The sequence below is a fragment of the Salvelinus sp. IW2-2015 genome, linkage group LG14 (assembly GCF_002910315.2).
Source record: "Salvelinus sp. IW2-2015 linkage group LG14, ASM291031v2, whole genome shotgun sequence".
Lineage (NCBI taxonomy): Eukaryota > Metazoa > Chordata > Actinopteri > Salmoniformes > Salmonidae > Salvelinus > Salvelinus sp. IW2-2015.
Genome location: NC_036854.1, coordinates 30,232,326 through 30,260,279, shown reverse-complemented (window position 1 = coordinate 30,260,279; position 27,954 = coordinate 30,232,326). Strand labels below are relative to the sequence as shown.

General features: G+C 43.1%; 1 protein-coding gene, 1 non-coding gene and 1 pseudogene across 2 annotated transcripts; 2 read left to right on the top strand and 1 right to left on the bottom strand.

The window, feature by feature from the left end:
- The first annotated feature begins 4,978 nt into the window (after positions 1-4,978).
- Positions 4,979-5,064, top strand: trnay-gua (transfer RNA tyrosine (anticodon GUA)). The gene is given in 2 exon segments: positions 4,979-5,015; positions 5,029-5,064. It is a non-coding gene; the product is annotated as a tRNA-Tyr (tRNA).
- A 9,301-nt stretch (positions 5,065-14,365) lies between these two features.
- On the bottom strand, positions 14,366-18,095 carry LOC111972634 (tripartite motif-containing protein 55-like; annotated as a pseudogene).
- Positions 18,096-20,491: 2,396 nt separating this feature from the next.
- On the top strand, positions 20,492-21,731 carry LOC111973230 (corticoliberin-1). Its single transcript, XM_024000521.2, has 2 exons — positions 20,492-20,595; positions 21,114-21,731. Exon 2 carries the CDS (start codon positions 21,134-21,136, stop codon positions 21,635-21,637), a length of 504 nt encoding a protein of 167 aa, XP_023856289.1. The 5' UTR covers positions 20,492-20,595; positions 21,114-21,133; the 3' UTR covers positions 21,638-21,731.
- The last annotated feature ends 6,223 nt before the right edge of the window (positions 21,732-27,954 follow it).

The window sequence follows — 27,954 nt, the reverse complement described above, 5'->3', positions numbered from 1 at the left end:
CAGATGGCCTCCCGAGTGGCACAGCAGTCTAAGGCACTGCATCACAGTGCTTGAGGCGTAAATACAGACCTGGGTTTGATCCCGGGCTGTGTCACAACTGGCCTTGACCTGGAGTCCCATAGGGCAGTGCACAATTGGCCCAGTGTTGTCCGGGTTAGGGGAGGGTTTGGCTCATAGTGCTCTAGTGACTCCTTGTGGTGGCCTGGGTGCCTGCAGGCTGACCTTGTCATCAGTTGAATGGTGTTTCCTCCGGCACATTGGTGTGGGTGGGTGTTAAGGAGCACGGTTTGGTGGGTCATGTTTCAGAGGACGCATGACTTGACCTTCGCCTCTCCCAAGTTGCAGCGATGAGACAACATCTTAATTGGATATGACCAAATATTTTTTTTAACTACTAGATTTTTTTTTTCAGAAGAGTTGCAGCCTCCTTGATGCTCTGTGGAACTTCCTGAGTAATCGATCATTCAATTCTCCCCGAAATCTTCTTGTAAGATCCCCATGCTTCATCTGTGCCGACTGAACACGTTTGTCAAAGTGGAAAATTTGTTCTCGCATGTAGCTGTGGATGCACCAAAAGTCAATCCATGTGTCAGTGCAGTAAGCATGGTCGGCATAGCGGAGAGAGGCCCAGAGAATCGTTGCAGGATATCTAGTGGTGTCCATTTGACCTAATTGAACCAGGTGCGGGCGATTTCAGTCTGCAAAAACTGGCGAGCGACATTAAACTCAGCTTCCAAGCTTCCACCAAATGTGTTTTGCTTTGATCCAGTAGTGCTTTCGCCAACCTTTTTTACATCTAGAAAGTCATGGCTCTCTGGGTCAAGGGCACACAGGGCCTCCACCAGTTGGCTGTTGCATTCGCTGAATCATTCTGACATTTCACCAATGACAGCATCCAAGAACAGTCTTTTACACTCAGTCTCTTCTCCTCTGTCCTCCTGGCCTACTGTACTGTCCACCACGTATTGCTGGATATTTATACATACATAACTTTGTTATTTGCTTGGAACTGGTGGTGCGTCAGTGCCATTGGCACGGAACTGCGCCCAAATGTCTTCTCGGCGCACTCAAATGCACTACGGACAACTTTGACTCCAGTGTAAAGAACTGTTGCTTTTGCCTTGAGCAATTTGTTTGGAGGGTTGAGAAGACTGAGGATTCTGTGCGCCATGGTGGCTTTAAACTTAAAGCCGGGTCTGTCACTGCCTTCAGCAGTCCTGTAGCCTCGAGTTTTACTTCTGTGTAGTACGAACACATGCATTTGGTGTCAGAGAGGAACTTCACAATGCTGTCACAACTTTTAACAACCACTGAGACAGGAGCCAGGCTTTGTTTGGGTACTTTGGAGAAGCCAATTTCTGATATCCATCGTGGCAGTGGCAGATTAGCTGGTTCGAGCTAGCTAAATAGACAAGCCTAATAAGACCAACGCTTTTTACAGCAAGCTAAGAAGCTAATTAAAGTTCGTAGTGGTGGGGTTTGATGCAGAGTTGAGTGAAGCAGCTTCAACGGTAAACTTGACACCGCCCTTATGAATCAAAATAAAATATTACAGGCGAAGGCATATCACATTATTCACTTCTCACAGATGAGAAGCATTTTTTCCTGCTTTTTATGGAAACCCAATGGAATCATACCTAACCGCCACAGTGGCTTTCCATAGCCCCCTACACACATCGTGGCGCCCTCTGTCCATTGGGCTGACACAGCACAGCGGAGATACAGATTTTGCGTCAACCTGTCACTCAATCATTTGAACTTTTTTGCTTTTTTTTTTAATTTTTATTAAATATAAGAACATAAAACCGAGGAGCACAAGTTTCAACTGAGGGGGCTAAGCCCTCTTCTTCCCCGTTATGGAACCGGGCCCGGGAAATCACCTGCAGGGTGCAGCCTTACCTATGGGTTGTGGATCAATGAAATTGGGTATCAGTCTACTTAGTAACACCCACAGAACACAACTGTGAAGAGAATACACAAATATTAGCATCATAGCTCAGGACTCTGAAACCACTGTGAAATGAGCCACATTAAGCTTAACAGTCAACCTACTATATGTGTATTGGACATTCATATTGCACTGTACAGGATTGAGGATCAATTAAGTATCAGTCTTCTCAGAGACACCCAGAGAACACAGCTGTGAAGAGTTTACACAAATATTAGCGCTGTAGCTGTTATTACGGGACTTTGACTGTGGGAAATCACCTCCCCAGTCAGCCTATTGTGCGTATTGACATTCAAATTACACTGCACAGCCTTAAATGTGAATTGTGGATGAATGAAATGGTGTATCAGTCTACTCAGTGACACCCACAGAACACAACTGTGAAGAGATTACGCAAATATTGTGTTGTAGCTCATATTTTACTTTTTTAGTGTGAAATTAACTAATTATTGTCTTTTGTTGCATTTATATAACAACATTCCTATCTTGTTAATGATTATTTAGTCCAAATATGACATGATTCCACTATTTGTAATCAGTGGTGTAAAGTACTCAAGTAAAAATACTTGAAAGTACTACTTGAATGCTTCGCAGGACAGGAAAATGGTCTATTTCACACACTTATCAAGAGAACATCCCTGGTCATCCCTACTGCCTCTGATCTGGCGGAATTACTAAACACATGCTTTGTTTGTAAACTACATAAATAATGTAAATTATGTCTGAGTGTTTCGAACGTGCCCCTGGCTATCTGTCAATTTAAAAAACAAGAAAATGTGCCGTCTGGTTTGCTTAATATAAGGAATTTGAAATTATTTATACTTTTCATTTTGATACATAAATATATTTGAGCAATTCCATTTACTTTTGATATTTAAGTATATTTAAAACCAAATACGTTTAGACTTTTACTGAAGTAGGATTTTACTGGGTGACTTTCACTTTTATTTGAGTAATTTTCTATTGAATTATCTTTACTTTTACTCAAGTATGACAATTGGGTACTTTTTCCACGACTGTTTGTAATAAACTCAGAAAATAAAGAAACCTTTTCCACGACCCTGTCTTTCAAAGATAATTCGTAAAAATCCAAATAACTTCAAAGATCTTCATTGTAAAGGGTTTAAACATTGTTTCCCATGCTTGTTCAATGAACCATAAACAGTTAATGAACATGCACCTGTGGAACGGTCTTTAAGACACTAACAGCTTACAGACGGTAGGCAATTAAGGTCACAGTTATGAAAATTTAGGACACTAAAGAGGCCGTTCTACTGACTCTGAAAAACACCAAAAGAAAGATGCCCAGGGTCCCTGCTCATCTGCGTGAACATGCCTTAGGCATGCTGCAAGGAGGCATGAGGACTGCAGATGTGGCCAGGGCAATAAATTGCAATGTCCGTACTGTGAGACGCCTAAGACAGCGCTACAGGGAGACAGGACGGACAGCTGATCGTCCTCGCAGTGGCAGACCACATGTAACAACACCTGCACAGGATCGGTTCATCCTAACATAACTCCTGCGGGACAGGTACAGGATGGCAACGGATGGCAACAACAACTGCCCGAGTTACACCAGGAACGCACAATCCCTCCATCAGTGCTCAGACTGTCCGCAAGAGGCTGGACTGAGGGCTTGTAGGCCTGTTGTAAGACAGGTCCTCACCAGACATCACCGGCAACAACGTTGCCTATGGGCACAAACCCACCGTCGCTGGACCAGACAGGACTGGGAAAAAGTGCTCTTCACTGACGAGTCGCAGTTTTGTCTCACCAGGGGTGATGGTCGGATTCGCGTTTATCGTCGAAGGAATGAGCGTTACACCAAGGCCTGTACTCTGGAGCAGGATCAATTTGGAGGTGGAGGGTCCGTCATGGTCTGGGGCGGTGAGTCACAGTGTCACCGGACTGAGCTTGTTGTCATTGCAGGAAATCTCAATGCTGTATGTTACAGGGAAGACATCCTCCTCCCTCATGTGGTACCCTTCCTGCAGGCTCATCCTGACATGACCCTCCAGCATGACAATGCCACCAGCCATACTGCTCGTTCTGTGCATGATTTCCTGCAAGACAGGAATGTCAGTGTTCTGCCATGGCCAGCGAAGAGCCCGGATCTCAATCCCATTGAGAACGTCTGGGACCTGTTGGATCGGAGGGTGAGGGCTAGGGCCATTTCCCCCAGAAATGTCCGGGAACTTGCAGGTGCCTTGGTGGAAAAGTGGGGTAACATCTCACAGCAAGAACTGGCGCAGTCCATAAGGAGGAGATGCACTGCAGTACTTAATGCAGCTGGTGGCCACACCAGCTGCATTAACCCCCCTTTGTTCAGGGACACATTATTCCATTTCTGTTAGTCACACGTCTGTGGAACTTGTTCAGTTTATGTCTCAGTTGTTGAATCTTGTTATGTTGATACAAATATTTACACGTGTTAAGTTTGCTTTTTTTGCAGTGTAGTATGCATTTGCATTACTTTCAATAAGGGACTTTTATTTTCAAGGCGAACCGAAAATTCCACTATTGTGGTTAATTCTTATTGTGGCTAGCTTCACATATGTGGCACTAGCAGTCTCCGGCTCACAGAGTAACGGTGTTGCTAGCTAGCTTCTATGGAAAATGTAGGCATTGACAATGGTAAATTATTGTTACAGCTAGCATACTTTTAGGTTACACATGGCCACATTATCTTCGACTTGACTCATGCTAGCTAGCTACAAAGAGAACTCTGTGCAAGCTAGCTAAGTGTGTCGAATGCGTTTGAAAGTCGTTGGCTAGCTAGCTAACAGTTACTGTAACTACCTATGTGCATAGCAAGATAGCTCGTTTGTTTTTATACTTCATTTAAATATGTGACTGCTAAAATTAGGTCAAATAAACAATTTTGTGATTGAAAAATGTAGTCTAATAATATATTTTATTTAACCCAAATTAATTAATGACAGAAAGTAAACTACACAACTTAGCTAGAATGCCAGCCAGAGAAGCATCTTAACGTATAAATTGCCCACTGTGGCGTTTTTGCATGTATCCCCTTCGATAGCTCAGTTGGTAGAGCGGAGGACTGTAGAGGTTAAATAGCGATCCTTAGGTCGCTGGTTCAAATCCGGCTCGAAGGAGGACATTTTTTCTTACCTGATTTATGAAACTCATTTTTACATGTTTGAAAAACTGGCAATGTGGTTTAAAAAATAGATGCTAAAGTAACATTTCAAAAAGGGCAGTCTTTATTTCTCACATGACAAAATACTGACATCTCTCAATTCTTTCACAGCCACACTTTTAAATGCACAATTCTAGAGATACTTTGTATTTTGTTCAGAATAAATAACAAACAAACACAAAACACAATGCACACAAACTAACACTCATTCAGAATTTACAAAGTGTAGTCAAGGGGTGGAATGTAATTGGAACCCTTTTGGGATCTACCAGGTCAAGGAATGAATCCCCTCAGACCTGGGTTCAAATACTATTTAGGGTGTTTAAATTACTTTCAAATACATTTGGAAGTAAGTAGATATGTCTTATTTGAAAAGACAAGTAGTTGAATCTGTTGAAACAACAACAGCAGCAACCTCCTTAATAAGCTCTGCCTACATCACTCTCCTACCGTATCAATACTACTACTATGTATTTGAAAATACTGAAATAAAATGACTGAAATACACTCCCATGCGTTTAACCCAGGTATTTGAAAATTGTTTTTGAAACAAGTTAAATAGTAGGCTATTTATAGGAAATTATTTGAAAACACTTTCAAATACTTAGTTGTAGTTGATTCGGGCCACATTATTTGAAAATACTAAAATACATTGAAAATAAGTATTCAAATAACAAATACTCAAATACACGTATTTAAAGCCAGTTCTGGAATCCCTATGACATCACCAGTCCTCCGATCTTTCTTCTCAGTTGTGTTAGGTATAGGCCCGTCGTCCGTCACCAATCAACCCGGTCCTCTCGCTTGCATTGGTTGGCTGCTGTATTATGGGGACGTCGTCAGCGTCTGGAGAAGGTAAGATCAACTCATCAGTGCATCTGTTTACGTTGTTGCAGTATGTTGCACAGAACTAATAAAATATGTCATATCCTCCAAAATGTTCCTAAAAATAGGCCTAGGACACTATCTATAGTATAGCTGATCCTGTTGAGACTGGGGGATGTCTTGACTGTCCTGTTGTGAGGGGGTGACGGCTACCTGTGTCAAGCCTCTTACCTCCTGCTGCCGGTTGTCCTTTTGGCACCACAGACTGGGCACACTATGTCAGCCTGGCTGGCTTGAAGGGCAGTTTTACAACTTTGGTTGTAAAGTCCCCGTTAATCAGTTCAATTACCATGGGCTATGCCTACAGTAGGAGGTCCTATTCATATTCATAAGCAATGTGTTCTGAAGCCAAACACATGAGTAGGCCTTCTCATCATCCTCCCATGGGGACTGAGACTTTGCAGTGAGTGCCTGAAACCAAGGCCATTGTTTCCCTTTAATCGTGAGATGGGGCTCAAAATAACTGCTATGGAAACACATTTAGAGACGTGACTCAGAGGCAGTAATTATCAGTTGTATCTGAGAACTGCAGAGACATGGGGAAAAACACACACCCCACCTCCCACAGCTAACTGGCACCAGAGCAATTTATCATATCCAAACATCTGGCACAAATATATCAAGTATATTTATTTTCATTAACTGGCTGACTTGGTGTGTTTGAGAAAACATATTTAAAGTTTGTCTGTGCCATTCCACTGTCTTTGTGCCCTAGCATCAAAGTCACTTTGCAGCATCAAATGCTTTTCCATTAATAGATGAGGTAGTATTGATACGGTAGGAGAGTGATGTAGGCAGAGCTTATTAAGGAGGTTGCTGCTGTTGTTGTTTCAACAGATGGATAATAAAACTGCGAGCTATAGGCTAATTCTGAAGCAGTGAGAGATAGTGTGTGAGGCTTGCTCATGGTAGAAGTTGCCTTTAGGCACAGATCTAGGATCAGCTTACCATCCTAGAGTCCTAACCTTAGCCATTAGGAATGTGAAATGCAACACTGACCTCAGATCAGTGTCAACGGGAAACTTCATCCTTCTCAGTGGGGCTCACCTTATCTCTTTGTTACAACACCCTGACCATTGTAACTGTGCTGTGTCACTTTTATCCCTAGCTACATGTACATATTACCTCAATCACCTCAACTACCTCATACCCCAGCACATTGACTTGGTACCGGTGACCCTTTTATTGTGTTACTATTTCCTTTTTTTGTGTGCTAATTTTCTTCCCTTTTAACTTTGCATTGTTGGGAAAGGGCTCGTTTCACAGTAAAGTCTACACCTGTTGTATTCGGCACGTGACAATGTTATTTGATTTGCTCACCTGTCTCCATGTCTGTGCGGATCTGCTCCTCCAGGTCTTCAGGGGACACGTAGGTGTCGGGGTCCTCCTCTCCAGGAGTTTTGGGTTTACACTTCCCACAGCAGCAGTTGAAACAGCAGCACAGGCAGCAGCAGAAGTAGCAGCCTGTTAGCACGCCGAGGAGGGGACCCACTGTTATTCACTAGTTTTAACACACACACACACACACATACATTATGACACCATTCGGTTTAAGGTGCAAATTTAAGTTTGTTCCACCTGAGCGAGTCTGACCACAAGTCAGTGACCACTATAATGACACAACAAATGCATTTGATGGAACCTTTTTGTCTTCTTCTAATGCCTTCTTTGTCTTCTTCTAAATGGAAAGTAATGAGATAACATAACTAAATGTGGATAATCCAAAAGTTCTGTTACTGATAAAAAATTGAGACAGGTTAACTAGTAACTAACGGATGACATTTAGAAAGTAACCTACCCAACCCTGCTTAAAAGCAACGTGTTCATCTGACACTTATTTTACCCGGAGTTAAATATAAACAGTAATCCTTCATGTAAATGCAATGTTTGTGAACTACATACTTCCTTGACTGTATTTAGCGCTAGCTGTTGTCACCGCTGTTTCTTCTGGAGGGAGCCATCTACATGTTAGTAATTTAGCAGACACTACAGAGCAATTAGGGTTAAGTGCCTTGCTCAAGGGCACATTGACAGATTTTTCACCTAGTCGGCTCGGGGATTCAAAGCAGAAACCGTTCAGTTACTGGTCCAACGCTCTTAACCGCTAGGCTACCTGCTGCCTGGTTAAAAACATCACCTGTATCTCATTATTTGTTTATCAACTCTAGTTTAGAAACTACTACTAGTCACGTTCACCAGCCACCATGTGTCTTTACAAGGCAGCCTGGAGGTCTGGTAAACAAGGTGAGAAAAGTAGTCAATATTGAAGAAAACATTCAGTATGAGTGGCACCAGGACTTTTTCCCCTGAGAACAGTTTTAACACGTTTTACGTGTAGGTTGTATGAGTTTTTAATATTTCTATCAGAAGAGAAAATGTCACATTGCTATCATTATGAGTATCTCACTGTTCAATGCCCTAACTGACCTACTTCTAGAATTCCCTGTTCAATGCCCTAACTGAACACCTTTTAGAATTCACTGTTCTGTCTTCTTGTAGGAAATTCAGTGACATATTGGAAGTAGTTTAAAGCCTGGTAATGGAATAAAGGAAGCTAAGGAAATTACACATAGAAATGGATTTTGGCCGAAAGTCACAAAATTGAGTAACTGGATGTCTGTGCTTTCAGTCTGTGGTATAGTAGGATCCTGCAAATTGGACCACTTATGGTAGTGATGATGGTGGTGGTGGTGTCTATCTGAGACGGTGGTTACTTTCTTTAATAATTACGTTTTTAAATGATTACTGTAATACGAACTGTACCGTACCTGTAACAAGCTAGCGAGTACATGGAGCAAATAGTTTCCCCCCAGTTTTCTCATCTGTTCATGCACCTTGGTTGGAAAGCAAAGTCCAGGTACCGGAAGTATTATTTTTCCTTTGGACTCCTATAGTGTACGACTCTTTCACCTGGTGGACTCCTGTTTGAACATGTTGATGATGTTGTCCACCAGCAGGTTCCTCTGGAGCCCGTAGACCGTGTGGTGGTCCAGGACCACCTCGTGCCTGTAGGACCGGCACCGGAAACGGCCACCGGAGGTCACTGACCCCCCTCTGGTTGGGAGGTATGGGTTGGAGGCCTAGACAGGATAGAACAGACGGAGGCATAATACAATGTAGACCAAATGTAACACCTATTATTGCTTATGGGTACTATTTCATGTGAAAACTGCAGTCACATTTGAGGCTACACAAAATTACATGGATGTACAAAGCTGAGATTGAACACTGGAATGGCTCGTGGCAACAAGATAATACAAAGCATAAAATGAGAACAATACAGAGGATCTGCGGTAGGCTACAGTACATACAGATGTGGGATCTTAATTTGACCCTGCAGCAACAGGAAATGTGAATTATTGTGTAGGTTTGATACATTTCTGGTAAAGGCAAATCAAGTCTGAAATTTTTAAGTGGAAATTACAAAATGTAAACGCCTTTAAACATTGAATACACTGCATTTCTTGCTGTGCAGGAAATTCCCTGCAACAAAAGGGTGATCAAATAAGATCTTACACCTGTAGCCTCAGTGCCTAGACAAGAACCAAACAAAAACAACATCCCCCAATACACAGTCAAACTCGTTGTTATAGATATAGAGAAACAAATAATAGTCTATGGATAATGCGTAGACACAGTTTAATCTATAGTTCTATCACATACTAGCCTTCTCTAAAATACTTTCCAATACTCCAATGTAATTGCAGGCCTACTTTACCTTAAAGATATCATTGGCACACTTTGTACAGAGGTTGTGTTGCCACGGTAAAATGCCCACTGTTTTGGTAAATGTTTCCAGGCAGATGGAACAAATCAGCTGCTTCTCCAAGTTATCTTTGACGTTTCTCTTCTGATGCACCCACTCCGTTAAGACGTTAAAATAGTGTCAAAAGCGTCAAATTAATAATAGGCAATGGTTAATCCTGCATCATAACATCCCAAGCCGTTTATTTCGGAGTGAAGTTGAAAGAAGGGCCACAGTAATAGCACTGGTTCAAGCTGTTCCTCATACAGAGTTTCACGTGGCCCCCAATCTGGCAGCTCGAGCGAGTGTCAGGGCTGTTTTTAGAAAGTGTCACGTCAAAGGTTCCTATGTTTACTTGCCCATATATGAAACTGATACTAATTAGTGCATGAGCAGCTGATGTTTCCTTGCAGTAGGACTATAGTCTACAAGCTGACCCTATTTAATGTAAAGCTGTACACATGTCATGAAACTGTTAGCCTATATGCAAATATCAATGTATAACGTGTTTGGGGCCCTAACCTAGTAAACGTAAATCTGGGACACTCCAATTAGTATGTTACATTTCGTATGGTATGTATTAATTTGTGGATGTCCATCATCCATTTCGTTTGATATCTTATGAATTACAATTCATATGATACAGTATGTTACGAATTGCAATAAGTACAATATTTTACGAATTCCAATTTGTTGTTGCTAACTTTAGCTAGGTGGCTAACGCTAAAGTTAGCTAGGTGGCTTACGTTAGCTAGGCTAAGGTTAGGGGTTAAGGTTAGGGCCAGTGCTTAAATTGTAAAATGTGGAGACACATATTGTACAATATGAGGAGGAAATTATAGTCCTAAAAAAGCTTTCACTGACTCAAACAATGAAGCACAGCTCACTCGCTGGCGAACAATGTTTGCTCAATAGACCTATCGGGAAGTTGATCAAATATTTTGGTAGTCAACAGTCATATTACAGTCTTCTCTTTTAAGCAGCAGCCATTTACCTTCCAGTCTGTGTTTTCCCGCCATTCTATTTGAAATATTGCCAAAGGCTTGTTCTGGCTGCATGCTGTTCACTGACAGATCTGCCACATGTTCTATATGCCTTGTGTTTGGGCTACATAAACACAATCCACAGGTAGGCTATTTTAAAAAAAGAAGCTATTGGTCATCTGTGGTTAAATTACAGGCCTACTCCTGGTTTAGTATTCTGAATAATTGTATTTCTTTCTGAACTGACAGCAGTAATTCTATTACTTTGGCAAATGTATTTAAATTAATCAGGGGTGCTGCAGCTCTCCCAGCCCCCTTCCCACGGCTATGATTCTATAAGGAAATAAATGATCAAGTGCAACGCCGGAGAGATGACAGTTGCAGGCTCATGTCTAGCAGAGAGAGGGAGCGAGATCATAGAAAGTGAATCTCAGTCTAGTTCTGAGAGAGATACAGGAGTGCTTCTCTCTCTCACCACAGCAATGGCCATGCATTGGTCTCAAACATAGGCTATAATGTTGAGCAAATCATAATCCCGGGCAGGCCCAAACACAAATGAATTCTTTGAATATCATGCGCGGGCTGAAAATCAGCGTTTTAATATAACTTTATTTTTAAGGGGCAGGAGAATTAATGGGAATGCAACTTGAATGAACTCTGATTGCTTTTATTCAAATGTTTACATTGCAAACACGGCCGGATCCTGCTCCGGCAAATTAAGCACTGGTTAGGGTTAAGGTTAGGAGTTGGGTTAAAGGGTTAAGGCTAGGGACAGGATTAGCTTAAGTAGTTGCAAAGTTGCCCAAAATTCAAACATACAACCTTTGGTTTGCTTGATGTTGGTGTTATACACTTACCCACCCACCTTACTTTTGACTCAAGTAACCTTCTCTCTTATGCAATCATAACCAACAAAACATATCATACTATTTTGAGTATCTCGGATTTACATTTAGTATGTTACGTCTAGTCTATGAAACCAGGCTGGTTGTTCTGGGGCAAAACATGCTATGGTAGGATAGACATATTGGGCTGATAATACAAATGATGTATTGATAAGAAACAGGTACTGGTGGGCATGTCTGTGTTATTATTGGAATAGATGGATGGATGGATAGAGGTTACTTGATGTACTATGGCATTTTAAAATAATGTGTACCTTTATTAAAATGTATCCGATTATGTGATCAGAATCATGAACAGTATCTCGTACAAAAAGTAATATCTCGCGCTGGAAATACCGCAGGTGCAGATCTATAAGAGGCACATTCACGTCTCAAATACATTCTAATCGTTGAGATACATTATAGCCACGCATCTACCCAGCATATTTCCTAAGCATAAAAACCAACCTGTGTGCGGCAGAAGGCCAGTTGTGTAAAGCCCGTCACATGATTTTGAGTTTTTTGAGACATCGATCGATCCCACCCAGGAACACATGATTATTTACAGTAGTTTTTACACTGTACTTAAAACATTAATCGTATGACAACAAAGTTTACTCTGTTTATTAAAATAAACTGCATTGTTGGTTAAGGGCTTGTAAGTAAGCATCTCACCGTAAGGTCTACACCAGTGGAATTTGGCGCATGTGACAAATACAATTGAATTTGATAAACATAAGATAGTTTATTCCCTTAGAACTTGGTACATTGTACTTAAAACAATAATGACAATGACAACAATAATAATAATAATATTGACAACAATAATTACAAGTTTTAATAAAGTTTTTTTGTCTTCCATTCTTTATTATAATAATGTTTATTCCCCCAGACAAAATACGTTTTACAGGAGAGGGGACCCACTGTGATGAACTAGTTTTACAGGAGAGGAAGGGACCCACTGTGATTAACTAGTTTTACAGGAGAGGAAGGGACCCACTGTTATTAACTAGTTTTACAGGAGAGGAAGGGACCCACTGTTATTAACTAGTTTTACAGGACACAGCACACAACAGCACACAATTATTCACACACACACAACACACACACACACACACACACACACACACACACACACACACACACACACACAACACACATGAACCAGGCTATGAGGGGTGGCCAGTCCTCTTCTGGCTGTGCCGGGTGGAGATTATAACAGAACATGGCCAAGATGTTCAAAATGTTCATAAATGACCAGCATGGTCAAATAATAATCAGGAATAAATGTCAGTTGGCTTTTCATAGCCGATCATTAAGAGTTGAAAACAGCAGGTCTGGGACAGGTAGCACGTCCGGTGGACAGGTCAGGGTTCCATAACCGCAGGCAGAACAGTTGAAACTGGAACAGCAGCAAGGCCAGGTGGACTGGGGACAGCAAGGAGTCATCATGCCCGATCGTCCTGACGCATGGTCCTAGGGCTCAGGTCCTCCGAGAGAGAGAAAGAAAGAGAGAAGGAGAGAATTAGAGAGAACATACTTAAATTCACACAGGACACTGGATAAGACAGGAGAAGTACTCCAGATATAACCAACTGACCCTAGCCCCCTGACACATAAACTACTGCAGCATAAATACTGGAGGCTGAGACAGGAGGGGTCAGGAGAAAAGACTGCTTGTTGTCTCTTACAGTAATTGAAAAACCTATACTGTATATATTAAACCTATATATTTTTCTCCCATGTGAAGTCCTAATGTTACTAAATATAATTTTGCTTTATCTTACCACCTGTGCGTTCCTTCATGGAATACTTTTTCATTAAAAACAAAAACATAAAAAGGCAAAAACCATGAAAGTCCTCCGAAGGTTCTTGTTTGAGATGTTCAGCCTATGATATTCTATAACGATGTAGATCAGACGGTGGCATCTTGCCAACTTCATTAAAAAAACAGCACTGCTGCTTAGGCAAAGTGCTACAATGGCAGTCTGAGGGAACACTAAAACGAGCCACATCTCCTTTTGAAAAAACAAAACAAAAACACTGGTAGTACATTCCTTTTTTCTTTAAATAGGTAGACTCAGCCGTGAATTTAATTAAGGCAAAAAAGTTTTCCCAGAGTGAACTTCCTGACTCGAAGTCCTGAAATGCACTCCTATTGGGCAAAAAACATGTCCATATCCAGCTGCATCCAACCACAGACTTGGGAGGAAGTCCCAGGAGAGTTTTGTGGCAGAATGATCAGTCTATCACCTGTGCAGGTATGCTCCAGGTAGTTGGCAATAGGCACTGATCACGGATCAGCTTTCCCTCTCCCACTCCTAACCTTAACCATTAGGGCAGGGATGGATCATCAACTAGATTCAGACGCGGGACAATTTGTTATTGAGCGGATGGTCAGGGGGCTGGAACTTAATTACAAATCATTTGTAGACTGCAAATTGACCGCAAGAAGCCCAAACATATACAATATTTGACAAAAACATAAAACCTTGCTTACATTTGTATACGACCATATATCTCTCTATTATGCGTAGGAATATTTTGGAACAGATTTCCCAAATTAAAATCACATGGAGCTGATTTGCTGGTGTTTTTTTAGTCTTTTATGGAATGATATGATATGGAAGATATGGAAGTGAGGGATGAATGAAGAAAAACAACAGCATCTATGGAAAGCTTAATGTTGCTTTTACCTAGCCTGTTTTCAGATCAATAAAGATGACAGACAGGAAACAAGGAAAGGAAATGACACAAGACAATTTAGATGMACCCCCAATCCCTCTAGGACCTGAGATGTTTGTAATTGAGATGCACCCCCCATCCCTTTAGGACCTGAGATGTTTGTAATTTAGATGCACCCCCAATCCCTCTAGGACCTGAGATGTTGACAATTGAGATGCACCCCCCAATCCCTCTAGGACCTGAGATGTTTGCAATTGAGATGCACCCCCCCATCTTTCTAGGACCTGAGATGTTGACAATTGAGATGCACCCCCTCATCCCTCTAGGACCTGAGAAGTTGACAATGACAGAGCCTCTGTGTGCAGGGGCAGACTTTTATTTATTTTTATTTGACCTTTATTTAACCAGACAAGTTAAGAACAAATTCTTATTTACAATGACGGCCTACCAAAAGGCAAAACGCCTCCTGCGGGGACGGGGGCTGGGATTAAAAAAACAACTACAAAAAGAAAGGAAAAAAAATATAGGACAGAACACACATGACGACAAGAGAGACAACACAACACTACATAAAGAGAGACCTAAGACAACAACATACAGTAGCAAGGCAGCAACACATGACAACACAGCATGGTAGCAACAACATGGTAGCGGCACAAAACATGGTATAAACATTATTGGGCACAGACAACAGCACAAAGGGCAAGAAGGTAGAGACAACAATATATCACTGATTAACATAGAGAGACTCAATGACAAAGCCTCTGTGTGCAGGGGCATACATAGAGAGACTCAATGACAAAGCCTCTGTGTGCAGGGGCATACATAGAGAGACGCAATGACAAAGCCTCTGTGTGCAGGGGCATACATAGAGAGACGCAATGACAAAGCCTCTGTGTGCAGGGGCATACATAGAGAGACTCAATGACAAAGCCTCTGTGTGCAGGGGCATACATAGAGAGACTCAATGACAAAGCCTCTGTGTGCAGGGATACTCAAGAAGAGCTAGAGCTGGGACGATAAACTGGAAATTATCGACACCGATCACACAGATCACTTATTGCAGGCATGTTGCTGATATCGTTCATTATGATAAGTAGCCTATACTAGAGAAATGTGAAGTTTGAAATGAAATGTTTGCTAATGTGGGTGATTGTTATTGGGACAATTGATGGCTACAACTATCAAACTAGTAATAGTAGTTTAAAGGATAATAAATAAATACAACTATGGTGCACATTAATGCTATAAACTTATCGTTCTATTTATCACATCAATTCAGCCAATTTATCACGATATGGATTTTTGTCTATATCGCCCAGCTCTAATAAGACGCTTCACGGCCAACTCTTCCTACCTGAGATGAAGTCGATGTTACCCAGAGCCCTGCCCTCTCTCCAGGAGTTAACGGTGTAGTGATCCATCGCCTCATATCCACGCTCCACCTTATCCAGGTGGGAGGTGCTCGACGCCTCCCCAATCCTGACACACACGGAGAGTCAGGCTTCCCTTATTCTGTGTGGTCTCTATAGATCTGTAAATAATGTGGTACATGAAACACACTTTGTTTGATCAAGAATTAGTGTTAGGCAGCAAATGTACTCACTTTTTAATGAGGTCTTTTGCAGTGTGAAACTTAAATCAGGATTCAAGCCTGAATGTTGAGGAAGTGTGTTTGTGTCAGTCACCTGTAAGAAGACGGCCATCTCTGGTTCCTCCATGGTCTGTATGCCTGTCTCTACGGTCCTACAGCTCCGCTCCAGGTGCTCTCTGTACTTCTTAAACCACGGATGTAGTTAAGCTTCTCTTCCTGCTCGGCCTCCAACTTCAAACTTAAGTCCCTCTTCCTCTCCTCCAAGATGGCGTACAGATGGTCCAACTTCTCACACACCTGGGACTTCTGCCTCCTGCCGTTCTCCTGTACACAGGCAACCACACACACATGGACAGACAGATGGACACACGCAAGTGTTTTCTCCAGTTCCGTGCCTGGTGGACACGACCCAGTTCTGAACACGACCCAGCTCTACATGGCAATCCTGGGTAACACCACCACGAGTGACACAGAGGGGACTGGAGCCGCTCCAGCTTCCTCCCCAGTACAGCTACTAGCTAGCTCATCAACTCCAGTGTGTGTGTGTGTGTGTGTGTTGTGCGTGTGCACATCAGGGGTGTCCACTCTCTCCCCATCAGTTCTCCTCCTGGTTTCTCAGTGTGAGCGAGTGGGAAGGCAGTAACATTTCTGTGTGTTTCTTGGTATGTGTGAGGGAGGAGAAGGAATCTCTGGAAATGTATGTGTTTATTCGTGTGAGGCAGTACAACACAGGCAGTAGAACACCTAGTAATTTTTCTAAGTGTATGTGTGTATTTGGGGAATGGGGTGGGGGGGCTGATTACAGTAACATTTCAGTTGTCTGGCTGTGTGAGAGACACACAGACAGACAGAGACAGAAAGACAGGTGCTGCCACACTGGGCCAGTCACCTCTATGGTCTGGCAGGTCTCCTTTAACTGACTGATGATGCCCTGGATCCTGTCGTTGTTCCCCACCATCATCGCTATCCCGTCAGTCAACTCCGTCTGTGGCCGCCGCAGCACATGCACCAGCACACACAACCACACACACACACACACACACACAACCACACAAAACCACAGGAACGAGAAGCCAAGAAGCATCAGTCACTGAGTGAGTTGCAATGCACTGACATATACACAGGAGGCAACTTTCCCATTTCACCTACTGTACTGTAAATGTCTTGAAGAAGATGTTTTCCTACATCAGCCAGTCCTCACCTTCTGTGTCTGGTACATGCTTTTGAGCGGCGCCACCTCACAGTCCTGGTGGGCTCCAAACACCTTGCACATGGAGCAGGTGGGCACGCTGTGGGTCACACAGTAGATGTTGACCTCCTCCTCGTGCTCTTGGCACATGGCCTGCTCCTCCGTTCCTCTCTGGGGCCGCTGGCCTAGGGCTGCTGGAGGGGGAAGGAGACATGCTGAGACTCACAACACTAGGGGTGCATCTTACTGTAATAGTATAGTGGCTTCCTCTCCTGATCAGTTGAGGTTAGATTCAGGCTGCCTGCCCATGGTAACTGAACACCCCACCATGCAGTCAGAAGGTCATCATAGGTAACATCACATCCTGAGCCATGAGCATCTGTACAGACCATATCTAAATGGAGTGTTGTGTGTGTCGTACACTTCCTCCAAATACACACCACACACACACCACAGACCACACACACCCCACACACACACCAAGTCCGTTGGAAGTATATCATTGTGTGACTGACTTGTACCGGAAACCTCTTGCCAACTGAATCACCCCTCTGACTCACTGTGGGGCTATGGGTTCATATGGGCACCAGTGCTGAGTGACAGACACAATGCCTCCATCTCCCAACACAACACAAGGAGACACACAACATGACCCTCTTCTACTCCTCTCTCTCCCTTTTTCTGTTGCCCTAGAGGGTCCCTACTCCACTTCTATCTACAGTATACACACGCGCTCTCTTTCCGACTAGCAAGCACTCAAAAACACACAGTAAGTATCCCTCTTCTTCTCTCTTTTGTTCTCTCTGTCGAGCTAGTGAGTGTCCTCAAACACACAGAGCACCCCTCCATTCCATCCCTCTCTCTCTCTCTCTCTGTGTCAAGCGGAAGAGAGTTTTGTCTCAGAAATAAAGTCTGAAGCACTAAGCGTGATGTTGGATACAGGACAGTAGAGAGCTAGATTACATTGCCTCTGGGCTCCTATTCTTAAAAGCATGTAATCAGTTACATATAATCTGATTACAAAAAACTGTAACTGTAATCGGTTACGTTACCAGCAAAAATATTGTAATCCGATTATAGATTATTTTGGAAAACTAGATGACTACTTATTGGATTACATTTCAATTCAGAAGGATGTTTGTGGGAAAAAATACACAGTAAGGCATTAGTCACACTTCTTCCAAATACACACCACACCACACACACACACACAACCACACACAACACACACACACACACACACACACACACACACACACACACACACACACACACACACACACACACACACCAACACACACACACCCAACACACACACACCACACACACACACACACACACACACACACACACACACACACACACACACACACACACACCCATCCACTCAGATGGAAGGAGGTATATGGATCGCACAACAAGCTCCCTGACATCGTTAGCAGAACTGAGGCAGTGAGACGTGTGAACTAACTCCTGTTTACTGCTAAGGAGGGGAGGTGTAAGAGAAAGACCCATGAAGAATGGTGTTGGAGGCCAACGGAAACGACTTTGCCCTACATGCCATAATGGTCTATATACTCTGCCGGAGACAAGGTTTCTACAGGGAGGAGGTAGTGGTGCATTCAGATGTTAAGGAAGAAGGACACCTGACCCAAAAAAGTTTTATGCACACACTTTTTTATGCAACGTAATATAACTGTGACAATATGCAGGCAAAATATCATCTTAAAAACGTTTTTTTCTTACTTTTTTCAAATGAGAAAATCAAATCAAATCAAGTTTATTTTATATAGCCCTTCGTACATCAGCTAATATCTCGAAGTGCTGTACAGAAACCCAGCCTAAAACCCCAAACAGCAAGAAATGCAGGTGTAGAAGCACGGTGGCTGGGGAAAAACTCCCTAGAAAGGCCAAAACCTAGGAAGAAACCTAGAGAAGGAAGAGAGAGAGAGAGAGAGAGAGAGAGAGAGAGAGAGAGAGAGAGAGAGAGAGAGAGAGAGATGAAAACAGTGAGTCTGTGATCTCTATGGAGCCGATTGGGATTCTAATGGCGGTCAGTGTGAAACTTGGATCAACCACTCCATCTTGAGAGCGTCACTTGAGGCCCGGGCACTTGTCTGGGTGAGGTGGCGGCCTGGCAGGGCTGGCGGGGGGAGAAGACAGGAGTAACACAGCTAGTGACGTACATGTGTGCAGCAGTAATGAATCATTGAGAAACGCTGCTGCTGCCAGTGGTGGTGAACGCCCCTCACTCTGTCACACACTGAGATGTTTGCTGGTTCCCCTCCAGAATACAACGCAGGTCATCTGGAGTGGTTAGGAGAATGTTAACAAACAGTAATGTCATTGCTTAGTTGAGATTGGTGAGTGTTGCTCGAGAGTGCAGTATGTACAGTATGTATACTATTTCTGCCCATGGCAAAGTATGGAGGAGACTTTGAGAGGAACCAGGTCAAAGGGGAAGAAAGGGTCCCTTGCTTACATTGTGCAGTGCACATCTATGTTGTTTAAGAAAAGTTGAGAAGCTGTAATCCACAGACAGTGCTTCAAAATGGCCATATGCATTCTTAAAGTTGAGCTCTAGTAAGCTCCTATAGCATTCTTAACATCTGTTTAAGACATTTTAAGGGATTACCATATTGCCAGGAAATGTTGGGCAGGTGCATTTCGGGCCCATCTGTGCTTCTTGAAGTTAATTAGTACAATTATGTTAATTTAGAATTTACTCTGAGGTCATCTGTTATAAATATTAATCAAGGCTCAGCACTATTTTATTTCCAATTTATAATTCAGGGCACAAAGTCTGGCATTTGATTGTCTGACTGAAATTCATTATGAGAAGTGCCCCACCAAAATTACAATTCTGTCCATTTTCTGAACACGTCTTGTGCATAGCATTATTATACAGGCTCTTCATGTAGAATAGACCAGCCACTGAGATAAAGAGCAATTACCCACGGGAAAAAACTGGTTAAATCAACGTTGTTTCCACGTCATTTCTACCAAAAAAATGATCTATGATGACGTTGAATCAACGCGGAAAAGGAATTGGATTTGCAAAAAGTCCTCAACATGAGGGCATTTAATCTTTTTTTCTTTTAACCTAAATTCAATGACATCGTGAAATGTTTTGTTTATTTCACGTTTGACAACTAATTGAAAAATAAATTATAACTAGATGTTCAACTGTGTGTGCCTAGTGGGTATGGACAAACAATTATGTCCACATCCAAGCCTGTCTGTGCTGAAAGCACACACACACACACAAACATTATGACTCATCTCATTCAAACTATCCCAGACTTTCACAGATGCATTCCTTCAAGTTACACACATGCGCAGACGCAATCTCTGAGCTCAGAGCGTAACACTTGTCGCGGGTCTTGGCTATATAAATCCAAACTGCCGTCCTTTCTTTGAAGAACATCTTATACCAATTTCTTGAACAACACTACTGGAAGAGGAAGGCAGCTCTCGACAAATACCTTAAATCTTCCAGGACACACAACGGCTCAACTGAAGGTATGAGACCTTTTCTGTTGGCAACAAGTCCATTCATATATCATACTTAATTTTAAACTTTTATTTACATTTGTCTGTCGGCAGGTGACATTACATGTCCTTTTTTCCTCAACATGAAGAGCTGTTCATAGTTTTTCATATTAACTTGATGGATACTGAAAGATCATAAATCATATAGTCTCTCTCTCTGTTAGCTCTCCTTGTGATTTTGTGGACATTTCATCAACCCCTGGATTTATGGACCACTAAATGGATTACTTTGAATTTACATATTCTATTTTATTTATTACTAGCTGTAAATTCCTAGTCCGATAATGCTAGACGACCAGAGTTTAAAATTCTAGACAGTGTATTCTCATCACAATTGAAAACTTTTACATAAAAGTCATGCACATTTATTTTATATTACCCAGCAACTCGCCTCTCCATTTTACGCACAAATTACGCATCAACGTATTGTACAGAAATAATCATCATTGAGAAGAGACGTGAAGTTAATTGGCTCCTTTCTTTTTTAGATTCCTGTTGATCCCCTGACATGAAGCTCAATTTACTTGTCACCACCGTGGTTCTGCTGGTTGCCTTCTTACCGCGCTATGAATGTAGGGCTGTCGAGAGCCCTGACGATGTCCAGCGCTCCACCGCTCCACAGCTCGACGCGCAGCAACAGTCTCTTCCCCTCCTGACGCGACTCGGAGAGGAATACTACATCAGACTGGGCAACGGGAACCGCAACTCTGCCGCGTCCGCACCGAAAGTCATGCACCCGGAGGGCTCCCCAGCGGTCTACAACAGAGCCTTGCAGCTCCAGCTGACGCAGCGCCTTCTACAAGGCAAAGTTGGGGACATCAATAGGTTCATCAGCGGCTTCGCGAACCAGCTCGACGACTCGATGGAGAGGGGGAGGAGGTCCGACGACCCGCCGATTTCTCTAGATCTCACGTTCCACATGCTTCGACAGATGATGGAGATGTCCAGAGCTGAACAGTTACAGCAACAAGCCCATAGCAACAGAAAAATGATGGAGATCTTCGGGAAATGAAAACTGCATCAATCCATCCGCCAAAGATTTGTTTTTCCGTTTAGCTCAAAACACAATTATCTATACCATAGTGCAGCTTTTCCTTCTTTGTTTATAATGATTTATTTTATAGCTTTAACTTCCAACGATGTAGACTAAATGGGCTTGTACATGACTTGTGTAATTATCAGATTGTAGCCTATATCATGCAAGATAAACTATGTTCTGTTAATTTATATTAGGCTACTGTTGTTAAAGTGCTCAATCCAAACTGTAGCATATACAATATTTTTTCTTTAAGATATGAACATATTTTTTGGTAGACCTTATAGGCTTTGGAAATGAAGTTTTATTGTATGTTATGTTATTTAAGTTTGTTAATAAACTTATGATCAACCAGTCAATTTTTGTTGTGCAAGAGAATGTCTTATATTTATATTTTTCAATAAAATCTGAAAAGTTAAGTTTGCACTTTCCTGTGGATATTTTAAAATTCAACAGTTTATTGCCCATAATAGTTATAGCCTTGAAAACATTTGAATCTAAATTTGGTTTTGTTTAAATACTGCACACAAACCTTTCACTGATCTGAAGTGATCGGCAAAAAAACCTGAACAGGATTGTCTGTATAACCTATTGTCTGTATTCAATAAAACAGATCACATTTTCATAAAAAAAAAAAACATAGAACATACAAACAATTAAAATCATGAGAGTCCCTAGATGTCCGTACAACAGAAGAAAGTGCGAGGACAGGGCGAGAGCTTTCTTAGATTCCTGTATATGTCTAATTGTATGAGCATCGAACAGCAGCACCTGTCCTTTTCAAACCAACGGCAATAGTTGATATACCATTTGCAATGTGTTGAGAAATAAATCCAAAAAGTAAGATTCAAAAAGGAAGATTACTCTGAATAATACAGATCTAACAAAACACGTTAACAGTTTTTCCGGTCCTTTGAACTGATTTAGGATCAGCTCTCTGCCTGGTGTGTGTGCTCTGATCCTGGACCCGGGCCGTGGGGTCAAAATACACAAAACAATTGATGTGTGTCTGAGAGTCAAGGTCCATTGTCTGCCATACATAGTAACAGGGGGCTTATTACAGCACAGAGCCTAAGTTGGAAAGGTTGCAGTGAACTATGCTGCAAACGTGATTGGAATGGAAGCGTAAATGATGGATCTGGATCCGGTTTCGATACCTGCTGGTTAAATCACCTCAGAGACCACGGGAGGTCTGTGGGGAGGGGGAGCACTATGACTGGCTAGTAGATGGACAGTTGAAACAGGTTAATAAAACTGAAGAGATGACATGAAATGTACAAAAGGAAAATAGTACATCAGTTGTCTATATGTACATTGAAACAATCCTAACACCACTCAAGATATCTGGAGAAACTGAACTGATTAACCAGACTATCAGGTCTGATATCTGCATCAGATTTATCTCCACATGGATCCGTGTGTGTGAGACACGTTAAAGCACCACCTCAAGATCCACCTCTCTCTCTCTCACACACACACACACACACACACACACACACACACACACACACACACACACACACACACACACACACACACACACTCAAGACTTTCCTTACTACCGCATCGCAAGCCGTACCGGAGGCCAATCTAGGACAAAAAGAGAGTACACCCCCCCAAGCCCATAGACTGCACTGAACAGGTAATCAAACTGGCTACCACGACTATTTGCAGTTGTGTCCCCCCAGCCCCCCCCAACCCTAATTTTTACGATGCTCACTCTCGTCGTTTATCATATATGCAGTAGTCACTTTACTATACAGTTAATGTACATTACTACTCAATTGGGCCAGCCAACCAGGCTCCCCGCACAGGTTACCGGCGCTTATCTGCATGTGTCCCCCACCCACCCACCCCCACCCCGCCAAACCCGTCTTTACGCTTACCTGCTACTCTCGTCAATCATATATGCACTAGTCACTTGCTTAACCATATCTAACATGTAACATAAACTAACCGCTCAATCAGCCTGATAACCGGGTCGAGTGTGTGTAGCCTCGCTACTTTTATAGCCTCCCGCTACGTAATATAACCTGTCTTTTTACTGCTTTTTTATTTCTTTACTTTTTCCATTGTTTTCACCTAACACCTTTTGCACTATGGTTCAGAGCCTGTAAGTAACGCATTTTCACTGTAAGTATTTCTTCACCTGTTGTATTCAGCGCACTGACAAAATAAACTTTGATATGATTTGATCATAAAACACTTCTCCAACACCCACCGCTATACACCCTACAACACCACCGCCCTATAACAACCAGCCTTATAGACACCGCCTGATAGACACCGCCGTATTAACCACCGCTAACAACACGACACCGCTACACACCACCGCATATAACACCGCTACAACACCGCTATAACTACCGCTACAACACACCGCTATAAAACACCGCTATGAACACCGCTGCTATAACACCCGCTATGACAACCGCTACAAACACCACCACCTATAACACCGCTAACACCGCTATAAACACCCTACAACACCGCCGCTATAAAACCTATGAACACACCGCTACTAACCGCTACAGCACCTCCGCTATATACAACACGCGTACAACACACGCTATAAACCACCGCTACAACACCACCGCGCTCGATAACACCTACGCTATAACACCAACCCGCTAAACACGCTATAACACCGCTTACACACCCTTCACTAATCACCCACTAAACACCGCTATAACACCGCTATAACACCAACTTATAACACCGCTATAAACACCGCTACAAACACCGACCGCTTATAACACCACCGACAACACCACCGCTATAAACACCGGCACACCACCGCAACAATACCACTGCTTAAACACCGCTATAACACCGCTATAACACGCTACAACACCGCTACAACCCCATTCCCATAACACCGCTACAACACCCCGCTATAAACACCGCTACAAACACCACCGCAACACCACGCGCTATAACACCACCGGTATACACCCGCTTTTTTAAACACGCTATAACACCGCATACAAATACACCCTAAACACCCCACGCCTCCAACACCGCCGCTCATAACACCGCACAACACCGTTACAACAACCACTGCTATAACACCCGCTACAACACTGCACACACACCGCTATAACAACACCGACTAAACACCGCTAAAACCACTACACACCACCGCTATAACACCTATAACACATAAACACGCATACCACCCCTACAACACCGCTTAACAAAACCCGTATAACACCGCTATAACACCGCTATACTACAGACACCGCTACATCACAAGCTACCTACACCGCTTAAACACCGCTATAACACCGCTATAAACCACCCATCAACACCACCGCTACACACCACCGGCTACAACACCACCACTACAACACCGCTACACCACCGCTATAACACCGCTACAACACCACCGCTACAACACCGCTACAACACCACCACTACAACACCACGTCTTACAACACCGCTACACACCAACGCTACAACACCGCTATAACACCGCTATAACACCGCTATAAACACCGCTATAACACCGCATAACACCGCACCAACAACCACCCCTACAGAACAACACCTAAGCTACAACACCCTTATAACACCACCTCACACGCTATAACACCGCATACACACCACCGCTACAACACCACCGCTACAACACCGCTATAACACCACTGCTACACACCGCTTACACCGCTACAACACCACCAGCTACAAACACAGCTACAACACACCACAACACAGCATAAACACAGCTCAACACACCTAGAAACACTGCTACAAACCGCTATAACCCACCGCACTAACACTGCTATAACACCGCTACAACACCGCTAATAACACTGCTATAACACCGCTATACACACCGCTATAACACCGCTACAACCATCGCTATAACCACCGCTACAACATACACGCTACAACACGCTATAAACGGTAACACCGCTACAACCACCCTTATAACACCTGCTATACACCCTAAACACCGCTAAACACCGCTAAACACCGCCTATAACACCCCTACAACACGCTATAAACGCCCGCTATAACACTGCTAAACACCGCTACAAACACCGCTATACAGAGCTATACAACCTGCCTACAACACCGCTACAACACCCAGCAACACCATCGCTATAAACACCGCTACAACACCGCTACAACACCCTACAAACACCGCTATAACACCCGGCTATAACACCGCCTACAACACCACGCTATAACACCGCTACAACACCGCTACAACACCGCTTAACACCGCTACAACACCGCTACAAACCACCTATAACGCAACACCGCTATAACACGCTATACATCCGCTTCAAACACGCTATAACACGCTATAACACCGCATATAACACTCTATAACACCGCTAAAACACCTCGCTACAAACTCCTAACACTCGCGTATAACACCGCTACAACACCGCAAAACACCTATAACACCGCTACACGACCACCGCCTATATACACCTATACACGACCGCAAACACGCTATAACACCGCTACAAACACCGCTATAACACCGCTACAACACCGCCTTATAACACCGCCTAAACACGCTAAACACGCCTATAACACCGCTACAACACCGCTATAACACCGCTACACACACGCATATTAACACCGCTTATAACACCGACTATAACACAGCTACACACACACCGCTATAACTCCACTACAACACTGTCTAACACCGATACAATACCCACGCTATAACACCATCTAACACCGCTACACCGTCTAACACTGTCTAACACTGCTGCAACACCGCTACAACCGCTAACACCGCTACACACTGCTACCACACCGCTACAACACTGCTACAACCACCTATACATGCACACCACCGCTACAAACACTGCTACAACCACCGCCTATAACACTGCTACAACCCCTACAACACTGCACACCACGCTATAACACCGCAACACCCTTACAACACTTTATTCAGCTCATCATGGTCAAATGCAATTATGTTCGCGGAACTGGAAATCCTCACTTGTCCCATTTTCTACAGTTTCCTGTCAGACCGTCACCTTATCAGAAGATGGATGCTGTTATCAATGTAAATCGTTAAGCTATTCCGGAAAAACCACTTTCATGTTATTTTATGCATTAGTCCCTAAGGTTCTTTGTAAACCACAGATGGGAAATATTGTTTTCTCTGCTTCATACCACGTTGACTAAATGACGTGACAGAGAAAGACATGGCAAAATGTGGGGGTCTAGGGACTAGACATCTAGATTTTAGGGACAATGCACAAACGTATATTTTAAACTACAATTTTAAAAAATATATTACGTGTATGTGAAGCAGAATGGCAGAGAAATAGAAGAAGAGAAAGAGAGCTACAACACCGTCTAACACCGCTACAACACCGCTACAACACAGCTACAACAGAGCTACAACACTGCTACAACACCACCGTCTATCACCGCTACAACACCACTGTAACACCGCTACAAAAGAGCTACAACGCCGCTACAACACAGCTACAACACTGCTACAACACTACTACAACACCGTCTAACACCGCTACAACAGAGCTAAAACACAGCTACAACAGAGCTACAACGCCGCTACAACACCGCTACAACAGAGCTAAAACACAGCTACAACACCGTCTAACACCGCTACAACAGAGCTAAAACACAGCTACAACACAGCTACAACAGTGCTAAAACACAGCTACAACACAGCTACAACAGAGCTAAAACACAGCTACAACACCGCTACAACAAAGCTAAAAAATGGCGCCGGGAGAAATGGCTGCAGTTTTACGGGCGCCCAACCAATTGTGCTATGTGTTTTTTTCACGTAATTTCTTACTTATTTTGTACATAATGTTTCTGCAACCACATCTTATGGCAAAAAATTGCTTTTGGATATCAGGACAGCGATCACTCACCTCGGATTAGACAAAGATTTTATCTACAACAAAGACGACGCACAAGACATTCTCCAAACACCCCACAGGACCGACATCCCTGTTATTTGCAAGAGAAAACGACGCAGGTACAGAGGACAAAGAGCCGGATGCCTGGTCAGGACCCGGCGAAGGAGACTGGGAAAGCTGCCATTACCGTCAATACTACTCGCCAACGTGCAATCATTGGACAATAAATTAGACGAGGTACGATCACGAATATCCTACCAACGGGACATCAAAAACTGTAATATCCTATGTTTCATGGAATCGTGACTGAATGACGACATGGATATTCAGCTAGTGGGATATACGCTACAACGGCAAGATAGAACAGCACACTCCGGTAAGACGAGGGGGGGGGGCGGTCTGTGCATATTTGTAAACAAC